Raw genomic sequence first — 18,263 nt, 5'->3', positions numbered from 1 at the left:
GCGAGAGGCTTCACCAGAGACAGAGTGGGGAGCAGAACAGGCAGATCGTGAAGTACACTGCTGAGGGGAGCAGCGGGCGGGTCAGGAGAGGTCTGCTGCACCATGTGGACACCTCCGGGGCAGGCGGGAATCGAACTCATGCAGAAGTGGCTTTAGCTTCTCAGTGCTGTGCTTCAACCCGCTGCGCCACCAGGGAGGGCCCTTCGTGCCTTTTTAAGCACATTGCAGTCTTTGTCCTCATCTCTTGGGTTACTCTGTGGAGACCCAGGAGGGGGATTCTTTTATTGCCTGGAATGCTAGAAGAGCAGAACTTCCTAGCAGAGGGGTGAAGAGTTCCATTACCTATGGGGACAGCTCCACAGATGGCAAAACAAATTCTCAGTCCCTTTCCCTCAGACAACGGAGCTCTCCTTGCCTCTGGAGGTGATGTGCTAAGAGCACTTAAGCAGCTTTGGTGAGGAGGGGATCATCTGTCATCTTGTCTTGGCCACAGAAAAGGGGTGTGTGTTTCTGGCTGCGGGCTCCCCTGCACACTGGCCCTTCCTGCTCTGCACCCTCCTTCTCCTGGGGGATCCTTTTCTTCACAAAGGCCCTTTTCTTCATGTCTGCAGTTCCCGGATGTCAGGGACCTGTCGGGACAGGGCAGGAGGCTTGCCAGTTGAGGCCGGGTGACAGATCTTTCTGCCATGTCTCTCACCAGCTCTTTTCCCTGTTCCAGGTGTACGTATCCTATGACTATGGAAAATCATTCAGGAAAATTTCCGAGAAGTTGAACTTCGGCGTGGGAAACAACAGTGAAGCCGTGGTGGCCCAGTTCTACCATAGTCCCGCGGACAACAAGCGTGTAAGGCGGTGGTCACCCTGCCGTTTGGGACCTGGCGTTGTGTTTCGGGCAGAAGGCTGCGCTGGGAGATGGGGATCTTTGTCCTCGTTGCAGCATGACCGGTCACTGCTAACCTGGGAGCTTCTGACAGAACATAGCTCTCAGGATGGGGCAGAGCACAAAGCTGGCAGTGTAGAGTCTCCAGACACCATGGCAGGTCACAGCACAGAAAACCTGCCAACTAACTACACTGCCTGACGCTCAGTGGCGAATGTGCCCAGACCCTGGGACTTACGTCTGAGCAGGTCTTTGGAGGGCTCAGCTCTTGGTTTGATGGCATCACCAGCGTGTGTGTGTGCGTGTGCATGTGTGTGTGTCCTTGTGCTGATGTCCCCCCTCTCCACTCCCACACTCACCTGTACCAGATATTGCTCTCTGTGGTGATTTGTGTTCCCCCTGCTGGCCTGAGGATTTTGTTTCTAAAGTTAAAGTGGGGAAGTTTTGACTTGAGGTTGCCCTGGGCCCTGGGGACAGGAAGGGGGAGGGGAGGCTGGAAGGAGGCAGCCTGCCAAGCTCTCTGCCTGTAGGTAGCTGTAGCTGGGAGAGTTTTTTCTGATTGCTTTCTGCCCCACTCAAGAACCCCAGCTCATTTCTAGGGTAAGATAGCAGCTTCCACAGATGCTGAATAAAGGCTCTGAGATATGGTAGCTGCTGCTCTCTTCTCATCCTGCCTGGAGGGCTAGAGCCACAAGGTTTCTGGGCCAGGAGGTACCCCCTCTCCATCCATTCCCCACCCCCCCAACCACCCACCCCTTGCAGGCTTCTCAGGTTGCCTGTGGTCTGTTAATAGGGGCTGTATTCAAAATATTTAGCCACTGGGATGGTACTGACCAATCAGAACTGACCCTGCTTGGAGGGAAGCTGGGTTTTGAAGGCCACCCTGCTGGGCCCAGCATTAACCTTTCATTTGCTGACTTAGGAGGAGGTCCTGTGAAAGGAGTGAGGCTGTGTGTGGTGAGTGTGTGCGTGTGAGTGTGTTTTGGGGGGGCACACATGGGCTTTAGGGATGCAACTATTTACTGATGGGTACAGAAGCAATTTTTTTTATGATAGCTGAAACAGTTGTTATGGTCCACACTGGTTAAATATCAGCCCAGCCTAAGGCTCTTAAAGGATTCTAGAAAAAGATTCCTTTTGCCTGGGGTGACAGCAAGTTTTCTTTCACCTGCAGTAACTGAAAAAATATTAGTGAGAACTGGCTCTGTACCACCTCCCCCACCATGGCAGGTGTCCAGATACCTGTGCACTTGGGACCGCCTTGTTTGATGCTGGAGCCACACTTGGGGGTCAGCTCCTGGCAGCCCGATCTCCGGAGAATAGATCTAGACGCTCTTGCCTCCCAAGAATCGAATCACCCTTGGATTTTACACTTGTTCTGGGCAGACCTGTCTATTTGCACTGCTAATACACATCCTCCCAGTGTTAACCCTTGTGGAAGTGGTGGCTTTGCGAGCTCCTTGTTGCCCTCTGGAACCTTTTTCAGTCTGTTTACGCCGCCTGCCACAGGGCACAGGCAGAGGGCACAGGTCTGTTAGCAGGTCTGCCTTCCTGGTTGTGGTGAGCAGCTGCTAAGCCCATGCATCTGAGTAGTCAGAAGACAGGAAGGATAATGATAGGGGCTCGCAGGGGAGGCTTAGTGCTGGCAGAGAAGATTAGGGACTCTTAGAGCATCTGGTCTAGAGAAGGAGTAGGGCCGGCCTATGGGAGACAGGAGACACCCTGGGGGAGTGACAGCAAAGGCACTTCAGGTTGCATGGGGTGAGGTGGGAGCAGTTCCTGTCTGCCTTGGAAAGGGCGTGTCTTGGATTTGTCATGGTCAAGTTGGGACAGTGAAGAGGGGCTGCCTTCTGGGAGAACCCTGAGGTTGAGTGAAGTGAAGGGTGCAGCCTTCTCTGTAAAGTCTCTAGTTCCCCTGAAGAGGTCTGTTTACCCAGCTTCCCTCTCCCCACACTTCTGAGGAAGGAAATGATGACTCTTAACTGTGCTGTTGGAAGGCAAATCACCCCAGAGACCTACCACCACTTCCTGAGAAGAATCACACAAGGCTGGTGCCTTGCTGTCAGTGCCGAGGAGGGGGGCCCTGCAGACACCTGTTTGTCAGTGTGGGGTGTCAGGAGCTCAAGTGGACACGGTTCACATGAGCCCCTGCCTCAGAGGTTAGGCTGGCACAGCCTGGCCATGTGGAAGTTGGGGGTGATGGGTGTGGAAGTCTGCGGGTGGTGGCCGTGCCTGGTCGGGCTGGTGGTTTGGCTTCATGACGGAGCTGGAGTGACGTGGGTGCATGTTAGCTTGAAGGTCTATTTTCAAGTCAGCCAGCAGTTCTACTTCCTCCTTGCTGTCCTTTGTGCTGGCTCCTGAGCTGGCCTGCAGCTCCAGCCCGCCAGCAGGCCCTTGGCCTTGAAACGTATTCACCCCCAGGCAGGCGAGTCCAGAAAGTCTGTGGCTCCCTTACAGAGGCCACCGAAGGTGCACTCTGCCCCATAGCCTCACCGACAGCCCTTCTGCTTTTCTCCAGCAGTTGGGTGCATTTGTGAAGCTGCTCTTCCCCCTCACCTCCTACAGGAGGGCTCCTTCCTCCTTCACCACACGCCTGCTTTCTCCACTCAACATGGGAGCGTCTTTTATGCTCACATGGCGATGGATTCCATAGCTTATTTTGTTTCTTTTCTAGAAAAAAATTCTTTTAAAGACTTATTTATTTATTCATATGGAGCTGGGGTATAGGCCAGAGATGGGGAGGGTGAGAGGCTTCACCAGAGACAGAGTGGGGAGCAGAACAGGCAGATCGAGGAAGTACACTGCTGAGGGGAGCAGTGGGCGGGTCAGGAGAGGTCTGCTGTGGGTCACCTCTGGGGCAGGCCGGGATTGAACTCATGCGGAAGTGGCTTTAGCTTCTTAGTGCTGTGCTTGAACCCACTGAGCCACCAGGGAGGGCCCTCTAGAAACATTTTAAGAAGAGAGATTTTAAGAAGGCCAAAAGGTGAGCTCCTCTAGAGTGGGAAGTGGAGGGGCAGGGGACACGAGGATCCTCCTGAACCCAACTTTAGGAGGTGCTCATAGGTCAGCTCTGTTGGCTCCTAGGTGGGGTTGATGCAGGGTAGTCTCGGGACTGAGAGCAGAGCAGGACCTTCTCACGTGGGCGTGTGAGATGCAGACCTGAACAGCCCGGCGCACTTGTCTAGGCCTGGCCGTCTCCCCCAGGCGGTGAGAGCTGGGGGCTTAAGGCTTCCTGGGACCCTCCACGTTAGTGACAGAGCTCCAGGGCTGGGCATGGTTCCAGTGGCTAGAACAGAGTTGGGGGGAGCCCTCGAGGAGGAGAGAGCGGGGCAGAGACAGCGGGGTGTCCTTCTGTGGCATCAGTGCAGCACCCCCAGCTTGCAAGAGGGATGCCCAGAGAAGGGTTGAGGGGGGCCAGCGGAAGGGTGGGGAGGGCCAGCGGGACTTGGTGGGAGGTGTCAGAGACACAAAGGCAGGGAGCTAGAATTTCAGGGAGAAGTCTGGGTCAGCCTAGACCTGCAGGGCAGGTAATGTTTGTGTTGGAGCGAGGTCTTGGAGCTGAGTGGGAGGACCCCCGAGTAGCAAAAGAAGAAAGAGCAGTGGACTGAGTATGAAGCGGACAGTGTGGCGTGGACACAGTGTGGCGTGGACTGTGAAGACAAAAGGAGCCAGCAGAAAAGGACAGAGCTGGTGGGGTTCAAAGGTTGGGGATGGGATGGGGGGTGAGGTGGTGGGAGGCTGGCAACATGGAGAGTAGATCTGAGAGTCCCTAGGAGGCCAGGAAGGAGAGTTTATTTTACACTTAAGGAGGGATTCAGGGCCCAGCAGCACGAGGTAAGGGATTTCCTTTCAGCACAGGCTGCCTTTGCATTGGAGAGGACAGGAAGGATGGATGGGCCATTAAGAGATGAGCCCTGAACCAGCATTCGTTGGTGTAAGTGCTGTGGGCTCCAGGGTTCGGTGAGCAGTTATCCTATCCAAGGTCAGTGTTCTCATCTATGAGAGGAAAGAATAACAACATCCCAAGCACTGATCTGCTCTATTGCTAAATGGACGAAGTGAGAGTAAGGCCACTAAACTCTCCCCTCATATCTGGCACATAGTAAGAGTGTCTGGAAGATTTAAGCTAGTAGGCTATGAGACCCATCACTGGGTGCATGAGTTTTAGATTCTCAACCAGGGAGCAGATTTCTGGAGAAATCTTTGCAAACCGAGAACACTCCCTCAGTAACCAAGATAGTGTTGGAGCAGGAAGATGGGTGAGGCTATTTCTGGGGAAGACTTTTATGCCAGACATGATGCTGGTACCCTAGGAACATGCCTATTTTTATAACATGGCCTTTGCTTGTAGTAGTTTTCAGTTTCAAGACATTTACTAGCCTTTAGAGTTAGATTTAATAAGTCTTCTGCAGAGTTTGGAGCTTTGTGTTAGCTACTGTGGAGGGAGCAAAAGAGAACACGTAAAACCAGTTCCTGGGAAGTTTCAAGTCTCAATTTGGGGAGAGAGCAAATGAGAAGGAGCTTGAGCACTGACAGCAGCGTGTGCACCAGCACGGAGGCCCGGCTGTCGTGCTGAAAGGATCCAAGCTGCAGCCTGATGTGCATCAGGTGGAATCAATTAGGGAGCGTGTCCTGAGCCCGATTCCTTGGGCTTGTTGATTTCTAGAATTTCCTTGACTGCTGACCGTGGTTGGTGGAGCGGATCTGCCTGCTTTACTATCGTTTTGGGGTCAGTCCCTCCCCCGCCCCGCTGAGTCTTCTGGGAGCAGGGCTGCCTTCCAGGTTGCTGTGTGCACCCAAAGCTTTCCACCACTTGTGCTTCCTTCCTAAGCATTTCCCCAGGCCCTCCAGACTGGCACCATACCCATGCTGTTCTCTCCTCCTTTGTTCCCAAGCTCAGACTGCCTCGAGTTGGGTGATCCATGCCCTAGGGAAGTCTTGCCTGCCCCCCAAAGACCATATCTTCCATGGGGTCATTTCTGAAGTCTGCCCCCCGTTTCCCATTCACTCTCACTTCCCTTCTGGGGAGGGTTAGCTGTGGACATGTCTGCCTTGCACCAGAGGGCAGGCTGCTTGAGAGAGTGGACCCAGCCAGGGTTTGCATGGAAGATCCTGTGTGTCTGGTCCAGGGTACATTTGTTGAGTTGAATTTAGCCCTTTCCTCCTGAGAACTCCATAGACCACTCGTCCCTATCCAGCCAAACTGTCCCATGTCGCTCACCCAGGTGTGAGCCAAAGAGGGTGAGGCCCTGCTGTCTGAGCTGCTTCCTGCTGTGCTCCTGTCGGTGGTGGCAGTTAGGGCCACGCAGGTGGAGGTGGCCCCCACACTTAGTAGCCAGAAGCGGCTAATCTCCTGGGAGGGGTGCACTGTTAGGGATTTTTCCTGGAAAGGCTTGTCTGACTGGTTCTCTCTCAGAAGATGTGTGGCTGTGCTGTGTGTGCAGCCAACCTACAGAACACGACTTCCCCTGTCGAGAGTTCTGGTAGCCACTCTCTGATTGTGACTGAGTGACTGGCAGGGCTGAGGTTGGCCAAGTCAACTCAAAGGAAAAGCAGCATGACTTGACTAGCTGCATGACCTTGTTCAAGGAGAGCCTTCTCTGGCTTTGCCCCGGGCTGTTGGGTGTGTACCAGCTTCCCTTAGGAGGCCAGGACACAGCAGGAAAAAGCCTGATGGGAACCTGTCAGCTCTGTCCCCCTAGTGCCCTTTGGCCCCCTGCATGCTTGCGCTCCCTGCCTGGGGTGTGGGGGCGCTGGCCAGGTCCCGCTCTGACTCACCTCTTTTCTCTTGCAGTACATCTTTGCAGACGCTTATGCCCAGTACCTCTGGATCACATTTGACTTCTGCAACACAATCCAAGGGTTTCCCATCCCATTCCGGGCAGCCGATCTCCTTCTCCATAGCAAGGCCTCCAACCTTCTCCTGGGCTTTGACAGATCTCACCCCAACAAGCAGGTAAGAGAGCGTTGTGGACACAGCCAGGTGGAGCGCCTCGTAGCCTGCCTGTCCTTTGAGTGACCTCCCTCCTGCCTGCCCTCTCTTTGCTGGCCTTTGTAGCTACTGTTTCACATCCCATGGCTAAGGAACAATCTATTCTTCTGGCACGCTCCGTCTGCGGCCCAGCCAGGGAATAACACCTGGCCCTTGGCTGGCCTGTTACTTAATCATGCCCTGCAGGGTAGATGCACTTTTGTTCATCCTGGGGTAAATTGAGGCTCTGGAATTTAATCAGGCCAGGTAGAGCTGTCTAGAGCTCTACTGGGCTCTCGTGTGGAATTTCTGTTCTGACTTCCCTATCCTCTACTTTAAACCTACTGCTTTTGCTGACCTTTTATTTAATGTTACCATTAACTGAATTATTCCTCCTTCATGCATTGGTGTGTGTGTGTCTGTATATAAATGTATTTTCCCCCTTTAATCCAAGTTGAAGGAACGGTGGGAGAGGTGGGGAGAGAGCCTGAGCAGGATTTATATTTCAAGGTTGAAGCTTGCCAAGTCTGGTATATGCTCTGGCATAATCCTGTGAAACCTGTAGGTCCTGTAGGATTGGATTTATAAGTTTTGCAGGGTTTTGCTCAGAGGAGCCTTGGAACATTTCTTTTTCTTTGCAGGTGGTTTAGCCAAGACGTGATTTGTTTACCTTCACTCGCCTTAGGGAGAAATCTGAGTATGGGCTAGGTCATTTTACCAGTGTGGGTGGATAATTGTTATTTTGGTCTCCTGCTTCTTTAATCCCCGGCTGCTTGGGCCAGAGGAACCCTCAGGTTATTCCTTTGGAAACATCAGGCTTTGGCAAAGACCAGCAAGTGAATCACCCATGTGCACACCACTGGGGACTCAGTCTGTTCCCTTAGGTGCTCTTCTTTCTGCAGGAGCAAAAGCAAAAGCTTAGCCAGTGTCCTTACCCTTCAGCTTGAATCACCCTGACCCTTGATGGGTTTTTAAAGATAGTTTTCCAGGCGGAAGTACTGGGTATCTTTGGGTGCTTTACCATCACCCCAGGGCTAGACTTGAACAAAATGACACTTTCTGGTAACCAGTCAATGAAAGACCAGTCCCTTTCATTCTGCCTTCTCGTAACTCTGGAGAAGAATGCAAGGTCTGGTAGTCAGCACGCTCTGTCCTTCCCTCCTGCCCTTGTCTGCACTTGGAGGAACCATGCGGATCAAGGTGACCTTGGTGCTGGTCTTCACAGATGGCACATACCTTAGGTGGGCATCCGTGCAGGTGGGCACACTTCACGTGGGGTAACCACCTCTTGTCATTTTGTCTGTCTCTGCAGCTATGGAAGTCAGATGACTTTGGCCAGACCTGGATCATGATACAGGAGCATGTGAAGTCCTTTTCTTGGTAAGTTCTGCCGTGTAAGGAATGTTAAGTTACCTAATCTCCTTTCTCCGGTTCCATCTTCTTCACGGAGGACAAACCTTCTGCCCTGGAAGTACCTGAAACATAAAGCATTTGGTTCAGGAAATACAATTTCCAGACCAGGGAAATTGGAGCTGTAAGTTCAGCAAACTCACTAGGTGTGATGAGAAAGGAAGGTCATTTTCGAGAGGAGATAGAGCTTTTGCTTTTGCAGGCCATCAGAAAGCCCAGGGGAATCTGGAGCTCTGGAGTGTATTGGAGAGCCTAAAGACTTTCATTTTTAAAGCATCATATGAGAAGTGAGGATTTTTCTCCCTGGAAAATTTGTTCAATTGTTCGCTCATAAGGTATTTTTTTTTTAATGTTTGCTAAATATAAAACATGCTAGATACTTTCAGGCATACATGGTTGAATAATTTATGGGTAAAGTTACTAAGGAGACAGTAACTTAAGTGGTAAGAAAAAGCATTCTGTACGTAATGCTTTATACAGGAAGCACAGAAGTCATGGGGATAGCTTGAGAAGGCAGAGGCGAGTCCTAACTCCGTGGAGGAGGTTGCTGTTGATCCAGGTTGTGTACAACAGGTGGGGTGAGCCATGCGGAAGTGTGCAGGGTGGGATTGCAGGCGGAACCAGAACGAACGAAAGCACAGATGAGTATGTGAGTCAGTTTTTTTGTCATTATCTGTTGTTGCCTCAACCCATTCACAGCAAATGTGATTCCTTCCTGATTGACCGCTGACCTTCATTGCCCCATGAAGCTTCCCCATTATTTTCCCCATTTCAAGTTTCTTTTGCTCAGGTCAGAAACTTTGAATCATTATGACCATATTTCTTTCGTGTTTCACATTAAATCAGTCAGGAGATCCTGTTTCTCTTTCTTCAGCACATCCAGCATCTTCTACTCAGCTCCTTTACTCTAAGCCACCGTTCTTATTCGTTGGTCATCCAGATGGTCGCCTTCTGTTTTTGCCCTTGGACAATTTATTGTCAGCCCATGGCCACAATGACCCTGTTGAAAACAGGTCAGATTGTGTTACTTTGCTTTGAACTATTTAATGGGCATTGTTTCTCTCTGATTAAATGTCAGGTTTATTCCTACCACTGGGCCTTTGCACAAGCTCTGCCTAGAATTTTCCCACCCAGGATATACTAGTGCCTTGCTCTCTTGCCTCATTTAAATCTGCTCAGATCAAGCTTAATGAGGCCTAACCTCAGGATCCTCTTAAAATTATACTCACTCCCATCACTTCTACTATACTATGCCCTGACCTATTTTTCTGCATATCACTTATACTCTGATACACCATTATTATGCTTATTACTTGTCTCTGTCCAGTAGATGAAAAGCCCCATCAGGACAGTAGCTTCTGTCAGTTTTGTGTAGTGATAATCCTCAGTGAATGAAGCATGGAAATTATAATTTAGGTAGGATGCCATATTTTCTGTGTGAAGTGTTTGGTTTTGTACTCACATCCCATGGAATTCTGCCTCTCCCCACAGCCAATGTGTCTTAGTTGAGAAAGAATATTTCAGTTAGTTTGAGTTTGTATTTTCCTTAGGAATGAGTTTAAACATGTTTAACCTGCTTAAAGAAGGGTTTTCGTTATTATGATTTATATGTCCTGATCTTTTGTTTCTTTTTCTTTTATAATTGATTTCCAGGAGCTCTTTATATGTTTGAGATTAGTCCTTTGTTTGAAATGTGAGATAACTGTATGATCATGGGATAGGGTTAGCTGTGCTTTTATATTTATATTTCCCAATTTGTCTTCTGACTTTCCCATGGAGATTTTGTCCTCATTAAATGCAATGGCCCGACGCAATGTAAAAACTGTGCCTTTTTTTTAGCCTTCTGTTTGAAGAGGATGTCTTTGAGTTAGTGTGGCTTCCTTGGCAATAGAAGGTCGTGAAGTGCAGTACAGAGGGGCCTTATAGCTGCGTGTCTTCAGGCTCCAGTGGGCTTGCTTTTCTTAGAGACAGCTGCTTCTGACCCTGGGGCAGGGGGTTGTAGAGTCTTAGTGAAATTATAACCACAGTGTCTTCCAAGGACAACCTCTACCCAGGGAGTCCCATTAGAACTTTCTGTGTTCGAATTTTAAAGGGGCAGATTGCTCTTTTATCTGTTTGGAAAGCATGCATTAGGAGGACAAACCAGCAGGATTATTAAATAAAAGAACTTCCTGTTTGGGAATTTGTAAGTTATACATGCTGTCTCTGTACAGACATAAAGATACCTTAGGGGAGAGGGTTGGCCCATCTTATTTTAGATAATCACATGTCTGGTGTTAGCGTATTTCAGGCTATCTGGGGATTTCCCCCTAGGATTCCTCATAATAAGTGAATATAATGTCACAGCATAGTGGCATATATTTATTTAACAACGGTTGGCAGCCTTTGGAGCAGCAGGAGTGAGAAAAACCAAAGTCTTATGTTGTCCAGAGCTGGAGATATTCAAGACTGGTGGTGGGAGATCTCTGGGAGGGTGCCAGGTGTCTGGTGGGGTACTGCCAAAGGGTCGTCTGCTAAGCAGGTGGGGTAAGGTGAGGACTGATAGGTCCACTCAGCTAGAATAAACCTTGACATTTCCAAATGGGGGCAGACGCAGCACCAGAAATAGGTGAGGGCATGCACAAGGTGGGAAGGTGGTGATTGGAAAGCTGTAGGAGGCGAGGCTCTCAGAAAGGAGCTTCAAGTAGCCATCCCCTGTGAGAATTGGGAAGGAGGGCACAGCTCTTTCTATCAAATGTCAGCTGCTGCTTTGGTTAGGAGGGACTCAGAGGTGAGCTCATTTCAAAATAGCCGCATAAAGGCCCCTTCCTCGCTGCCTTTTTAAAAATACCCAGCAGCCTGGTTTTAATTTACATATCCGCTAGGATAGAGGAAGTTCTCTAATCAGTATTTCTAATTGTGGAAAAGAAGGGAGCGAACCCACTCCCACATGCAGGCTTGCAGCAGCCCACGGTGACTTCACTCCGTGAGGTCTAAGACTGCTGGTTTCTCCATCGCCCTGGGAACTGTGGGGCAGCTGAGGCACGTCTTCCCCCGACGTAAAACCAAACCCCACAGACATGAAAACACTTTAGATTTTCTGTTTCTTCTCTCCCTTCCTTCCTTTCTTCTTGAGAACATGCTCTCGCCGGTGCACCTTTGAAGGCACGGAGTACCCTCATCATCTCGAGAGCCAGTGGTGTAGGGAGGAGTCCGGATGTTAACCGGGAGCGCCCTTCCCGACTTTCCCAGGGACTTTCCTACTTGCTGAAGGGCCCCCTGGCCTGGTGTTCTTGTGTTAGGTAGCCTGGACCCGCTGCTGTTGGGGACCTTATTTTTCAGTTTTCACTTTGGACTGACCCCTGTAATTATGGTTCACACACTCAGTGTCGCAGGGAATGATCAGCTAAGTACCCTTTGGGATAAAAGGAAATGTAAGACATAGTCTTTGAAGCCACCTGCTTGCCTGCATCTCTGTTTCTGTCTGTCTGTAGCCCAAACACCATGAAGAGTATCTAGCAAGAAGCACTGCTGTATACAGTAATGAGACTAGTCACAAAGTCGTTCTCTACCTTTCTTTCAGGCTCCTACAACACAAACTCAAAAAAGGCTTGAAATAGAGTGTTGCAAAAAAGCCACATGTTGGCAGTGCTGGGTGAGGAGAGGGACGATCACTGTATCATTGGGCTTCTTTGAAAAGGGGGACTTGACTTAAGAGCATGAGTCTCATTTAGAGGTGCTGACCGGCCCCAGAGGTATAGTGTTGGCAATGCACAGCTAGGCCCCAGGCCTCTGAAGGACATCAAGGAGATCAGCATATAGAGAAAGGACTTGTGAAGGAGCCTCGTGGGAGATGAATTTGCACTGGTTGGATAAATCCTAGTGGCACAGATCAGTGACAGCGGCACCAGATGGACAGAAAGGGAACGGGCAGGGTGTCTTGGAAAGACCTGGCTCAGGGCCTACACCTGTGGTTTCTGCTAGAACTGTGCCTCTGAGAACATGGCATCCCCGGAAACATTGCCTTCGTTCCTCTGAGGTTCATCCCTCGAGGCCAGAAGCTTGCTGACAGCCTGCAGCAGTCCATTGCTCATTAATGCTTTTATTCTTTTTGTTCTTCTCAAGCATGGCTCTATTTTGCCTTGAGCAAAATCCAAGGTGCTTTGAAAACAACAGCAACAACATAAAACACTTTACAAAAGGGCAGTTCCTTTCCCTCCAAACGGAGCCCCAGAGTAAGCCCAGGAATAGGTTTGTGACAGAGAGAAATGTCATTTGTATCTCCCACCTGGATTCCCCCAAATCTGAGCAGAGGGTCTACATGGTCTAGTATCCACACCCCGCTGTAGGGCCAATGGAAGTGATCAGGTTTTTCCACTCTCCCACCATTTGCATCAATGATCGATGCCAATGGTCTCTTCTGAGTACCTGATGGCTGCACTGGAGTCTAGTGTGGGCATGCGTGAGGGGGCGCACCTGAGCCGACTCATGGTGCGTGTAAGGTGAGACAGAGGCCAGGGGGCAGAGTGCAGTGGAGAGAGGTGGGGAGCATCAGAGAACTGCTACGAGAGGAAAGGGGGTATAGAGATTCACAGGGGGTCCAAGTTGCGATCTCCCTGCCAGCTTGCTTCCCCTGTCCTGTGAGGATGATACCAAAGGGCTCCAAAATTCTCTTTCAAGCTGCTTGTGTTAGGGGGAAAGCATGTCCTAAAGGAACTCTGCAGAGTTTTGTGAACTCCACCCCACTACTCCAGCTTTCTGGACTCCACCCCCCCCCCCACTCCAGTATTTGGAAACTACAACTCCCAGCAATACCAAGGAGAGAACTGTGAGGACCCAAGGGTGGAGCTAAGCAGGCATTTTGGGACTTTGGGGGATAAATACGGGGCCATTTTCTGCAGAGCTCTCGCTCTCGGGACTGCGTGGCTGGTGGCTATCAGTGTGTTACTGGAATTCCAAGTCAGCTGAGCTGGTAGAGTGTTCTAGTTACCTTTTTACCTTTCTCTTTCCCTGGGTTGTTCCTTTTCCTTTCCCCTTTTGTAAATAAATCCATTAGTGGCCCTTTTGTGTTTATCTGCAGTATAATTAAATTTTAAGCACGGCCCTCCCTGGTGGCGCAGCGGGTTAAAGCGCAGCACCAAGAAGCTAAAGCCACTTCCGCATGAGTTCAATTCCCGCCAGCCCAGAGGTGACCACATGGTGTGGCAGACCTCTCCTGACGGCGCCTGCTGCTCCCCTCAGCAGTGTACTTCGTCAGTTGGACTGTTCTGCTCTCCACTCTGTCTCTAGTGAATCCTCTCACTGCCCCTGTACTTCTGGCCTGAACCCCAGTTCTGTATGCATACATAAATAAATCTTAAAAATTTTTTTTTTTTTATTAAGCACAGGTGAGGACCCACAGACAGGCAGCCCAGTTCACACTGCGTTGCTCTGTAACACTTGAACCAATGACAAACCTGCCCAGCCTGGGGTGGGTGCAGAACACCCACGACTAAATGTGCCGCTGACGACACTTGTCTGTTCTTCCAGGGGAATCGATCCCTATGACAAGCCAAACACCATCTACGTGGAGCGACATGAGCCCTCTGGCTACTCCACGGTTCTCCGAAGCACAGACTTCTTCCAGTCCCGAGAGAACCAGGAGGTGATCCTGGAGGAAGTGAGAGACTTTCAGCTTCGGGACAAGTATATGTTCGCCACAAAGGTGGTGGTAAGTTGAAGGCACTGAGGAATGCGTGCTTTTGAGTCTCCTTTCTGAGGTTTGACAGTCTGTGATCAGCAAGTGAGTTTGCACAGGGGGACCGGGTTGGTGGGTCTGGGGGAGTGTGACTGAAGCATGTGAGGCTAAGATTAGCAAGCTTAGACAGCCACTCAAGATTCTAGGCACTAAGAGTTTTGTTCTTTCCTGGTAGTCACCCACCCTTGACAAACCTTTCGCTGAAGTTTAAGAACACAGAAAGGACACGTGAGGCTCTGTGACTTTTACCCCTGAAGCCCTCCGCCTGATTTCCTTTTGATGTAGGCTGATTTCTTTGCGATTTTTGGACACATGTTAATTTACTTGGCTAATAGAATGTGTAGTCATTGGCTAGTGGGAGTTAATGTTCTAAGAAAAGCAGTAATTAAGCTTCCAGCTGTCAGTAAGTAGCTTAACTCTCAGCCTTTGAGAAAATTTCCCCCTTGATTTGATATGTTGGAGCCAGATGCTGAGGAGGGCTTGCTCATTTGAAAACCAGTTGCTTATTTAAAAGGGCTTGCCTTGCAGCTGTATCAAGTTGCAACCCCATTGCCCTTTTGTAAAGTAAAAAAGCAGGCTTGGCCATGAGCAGGTGGGCGGTGGGCAAGCTTGCTTTTTCAGCGGAGGCCATACCCTCCCTGACCTCTGGCCCTGGGGACCTCAGATACCTGGCAAGTTGTTCTGCTTTCTGTCACTGTGGTCCTTAGGGACTAAAATCACAGGTTCTGTTTTCCTCCAGCTTCTCATTTAGTTACGAGGGCAGAAGCAGCACAACCCTCTTGGAAGGATTCTAGTGTAGAGAATCCCTCCATAACAGGGAAAAAAAGAAAGGTTGGGATGAGAAGAGGGAGGTGATTTCCCAGTGCATACTTTACAAAATGCTTTCTAAAACCACTGAGCTGTGGCAGTTTTTCCTGTTAGACTGTTTACCTTGCTCACATCTTGGATCTGCTTTATGGTGCATACACTCATGTGCGTGCGTGCACACACACACACGCACACACATGCTCGCGTTCTCTGTGCAGTTCAGGAATGCAGGCTTCCTTGAATTGGCTCAGAGATGTGCTGATGGGGATGCCGCGGAGAGAAATCCAGCCTGAGCTCGGAGCTCGGCTGTGGTTGACACTCCCTCTGTGGGGCGGGGCCAAGTCCAGCCACCCCCAGTCCTCCAGTGCCCCATTTTCAGTCCTTACACCTGAATTTGATTTTAACTAATTTTAAGACATGGTGGCTGGCCCCCAGTTTCCTCCTGCTGATGAGGTGGAGAGCTGTGTGCCTTTTTTTTAACGCTCCGAATTCTAGATTTCACACCAGGGAGTTTAAGCTCTATCCCAGATGGAGCGCTCTGTGCTCTTGTTTTCACCAGACCGCTATGTCACTTCTTTTCATGTCGCTGATTGACAGCGTGCCCTGGCGGTGAGTCTTATTCCTGCCCAGTGGTCTGATCAGGAACCATGTCTGTTTGGATCTTCACCGATACAATGTCCAGTACTGGTGTGTAGTAGATGTATGGGGTGTGGTGGGACTGGATGAATGCCATCTGACTCACCTGATTCAGAAAGTGCTGTAGACTAGTAGATTTTTTTGGGATGCAGTCTGTTAAACTATGGTACTTGTGTGATCAGCTCTTGCACCTCTGTAATTTATTAACGTGATATTGGTGGCAAAATAGTAGTGATGTGTGGGCTTCCCGTTAGTCCATGAACTGGCCATCAGATGCTGAGGTCAGTGGTGCTAGCCAGAGGCTCTGGGTAAGGTGAGTGAGCCCCCAGCTGGAGTGTTTCTCAGCTTGTGCTCTTAGGATCTCCTGCGGCGGCAGCATCTGTTCACTTGTTCCAGGCGCAGGCTGCAGAGAGACCAGGTATCCTTGTTCCTTTGCCTGAGGATGCTTGTGAATGACCAAAACTAGAGAAACCCTTCCCTGAGGTCTTCGGTATGCAGAAACCTCTACTAATAGTTGGGATAATACAAACAACATTTCACAATGGACGTTGAGACAGGGCACAACCAGCAGCAGAGAGGGTGGGTGTTTCTCCCAGGACTACTTTTGACTGCCGAGTTGTAAGGAGGGGCAGTGTGGGCCTCGTGGGATCACCCTATCTGCAGGAGTCAGAGGCCTGCGAGTGTCACTTCTTCCCGGTGTTGCGTCTCGTGCAACACAGCCCGGGCTTGGGGTACTCTGCGGGGCTTTGTGTAAATAGATTCAAATCAAAATTGGAAACTCAAGTACTAATTGCAAAACTAGAGCAAATTGTTTTTGGGTGACTAACTCTTTTGCTTCTTTCCAGTACCACAAATACATACTTGTTTTTTGGAATGTGGCGACAGCTACCTGGGTTCTGGTTTGGAACTGGGATCTTGGAATCCCTGGACTTGGTTGGCCTGGCTCTTCATCTGTGTTTTGTTTAAGTTTTTTAAGCAAAATTTTTTTCTGTATATAAGAACTGGGGTGTAGGCCAGAGGTGTGTGTTTGTGGGGGAGGTGGGTGAGAGGATTCATGAGAGAGAGAGAGTAGGGAGCAGAACAGGTGATCTACTGTCCTGAGGAGAGGAGAGTGGGGGTTGAAACAGGAGAGGTCTGCGGCTCCCTGTGGGTCACCTTCCTGGCTGGGGATTGATCTTTCACAGTGACTAGTGATAGCTTGGTATTGCTGAGCCTTTAGCACCACTGGGAGGCCCTGATTTTCTTTTCTTTTCTTTTTTTTAAACTCCTTTAATTTTTAGTCCTTGTTTGTCAAGAAGTTCATTCACTTGTCTTAGTCCACATTGTAAAGGTGCCTCTTCCGTTGCTTTAACAAGCTCACAGCTGTTTGTTTACAGGTTATATCACAATTGTTAGGTTATTTCTGCTAGATCACAATTTTGCCTCCAAAATTGGACAGAGGTCAGGAGTGGCTGCTTCTCTGAAGCGTCACTACAAGATTATCATGAAACCAAGAAAGTCAGTCTTGGACCTTCTTAGCCCAGACTTGGACATTTCTTAGCCAAGGGGGTATGGGCAGGCAGGGACCAGACACTGTGGGAATTGCTTCTCTGTTCTCCCAGGTGATGCAGCCTCACCTTCATGATGCAGGTATGACGTTCTCGAGCAGGGTGTTTGGCAGTATGGGCCTTCATTTGGTTCTGTGTGTAAAGTTTTATTGAGACAGCCAGGTGCATTTGCTTGTGTGTGGGTGGTTGCGGTCTATCATAGCTGTGCTCTTGCTACCATGGAGGAATTGAATGGCTGCAGTGCGGGATGACCCTTAAGGTCTTAACAAGCTCTGTAGAGACCCGTACAGAAAGTTTTACAATCCTTGTTGTAGAGGCCAGATTCTATGACCTTTTGTATCGGCATTAGCAGCCTCTAGTACAAGAGCATGACATGTTCAGGTTACAGGCCTCACTGAGTCATTTTACTTTGTTGGTTACAAGGTGTTATTGTTAAGTTGTCATGGCAACTCCGATATCCTGCGTGCTACTGATGAGTTGAGAGCTTCTCTGTGCTTCACTCTTCTGATCAACCAACTGACTTCACGGTTAGAGACCAGTGTCACTATGTTAATCCTAAATATCTAGTGTCGACAGAGATGACTGTTAGTTTGTATTTGTATAGTATTAAAAATACAACTATAATACAAATAAGGTGGAAAATACTTTTATGACCCCTGTATTGGGATATGTAATTCATAGATCATAAAATTCACCCTTTGAGTGTACAATTATAATTATGTTTTTTTTGTGTGTTCACGGGGTTATGAGCTGATGATCACTACCTAATTCTGAGAATTTTATGTCTCCCAAGAAACCAGACTCATTAACATTACTTCTATTTTTTTGCTGCTCCTGCTCCCTGGTCACTTTTTATCTCTATGGAGTTGACTGTTTTGGACATTTTATATAAAAAGAATCATCTGACCTTTTGTGACAGCTTTCTTTATTCATACCAATTCTCAAGTTTCATCCCTGTTTTGGTATGAGTCATCACTTCATTAAAGTACTCTGTTGGGTGCATGTACCACCTTTACCTGTCTGTGCATTGATGAGCATTTGGGTCTACATCTTGGTTATGTGAACAGTGATCATGGCTCACGAATCTCATGAATAGTCCTGCTATGAATGTTCATGTCAACATTTGCATGTGGACCTGTTTTCAGTTCTGTTTCACACATACTTTGGGGTTTAATTGCTGGGTTATAGGATCATTTTATTTGAGAATTTGTTTTTCAAAGCAACTGTACCATTTTACATGCACACCAGCAGTGAGTTAGGGTTGCTATTTTTTCCACATCCTTGCCAAAGCCTGTT

General features: G+C 49.2%; 1 protein-coding gene across 1 annotated transcript in view; it reads left to right on the top strand.

The window, feature by feature from the left end:
• Positions 1-18,263, top strand: part of SORL1 (sortilin-related receptor, L(DLR class) A repeats containing) — a 138,538-nt gene that overhangs the window by 25,779 nt on the left and 94,496 nt on the right. Inside the window, exons 3-6 of the mRNA XM_004689165.2 lie at positions 719-844; positions 6,675-6,836; positions 8,164-8,231; positions 13,770-13,950. Coding sequence (XP_004689222.2) covers positions 719-844; positions 6,675-6,836; positions 8,164-8,231; positions 13,770-13,950 — 537 coding nt within the window. The remainder of the gene's footprint in view (positions 1-718; positions 845-6,674; positions 6,837-8,163; positions 8,232-13,769; positions 13,951-18,263) is intronic.

Source organism: Condylura cristata, unplaced genomic scaffold (assembly GCF_000260355.1).
Source record: "Condylura cristata isolate star-nosed mole 26May11 unplaced genomic scaffold, ConCri1.0 scaffold00025, whole genome shotgun sequence".
NCBI classification, from domain to species: Eukaryota; Metazoa; Chordata; class Mammalia; order Eulipotyphla; family Talpidae; genus Condylura; species Condylura cristata.
This window is presented reverse-complemented; position numbering and strand designations above follow the sequence as displayed.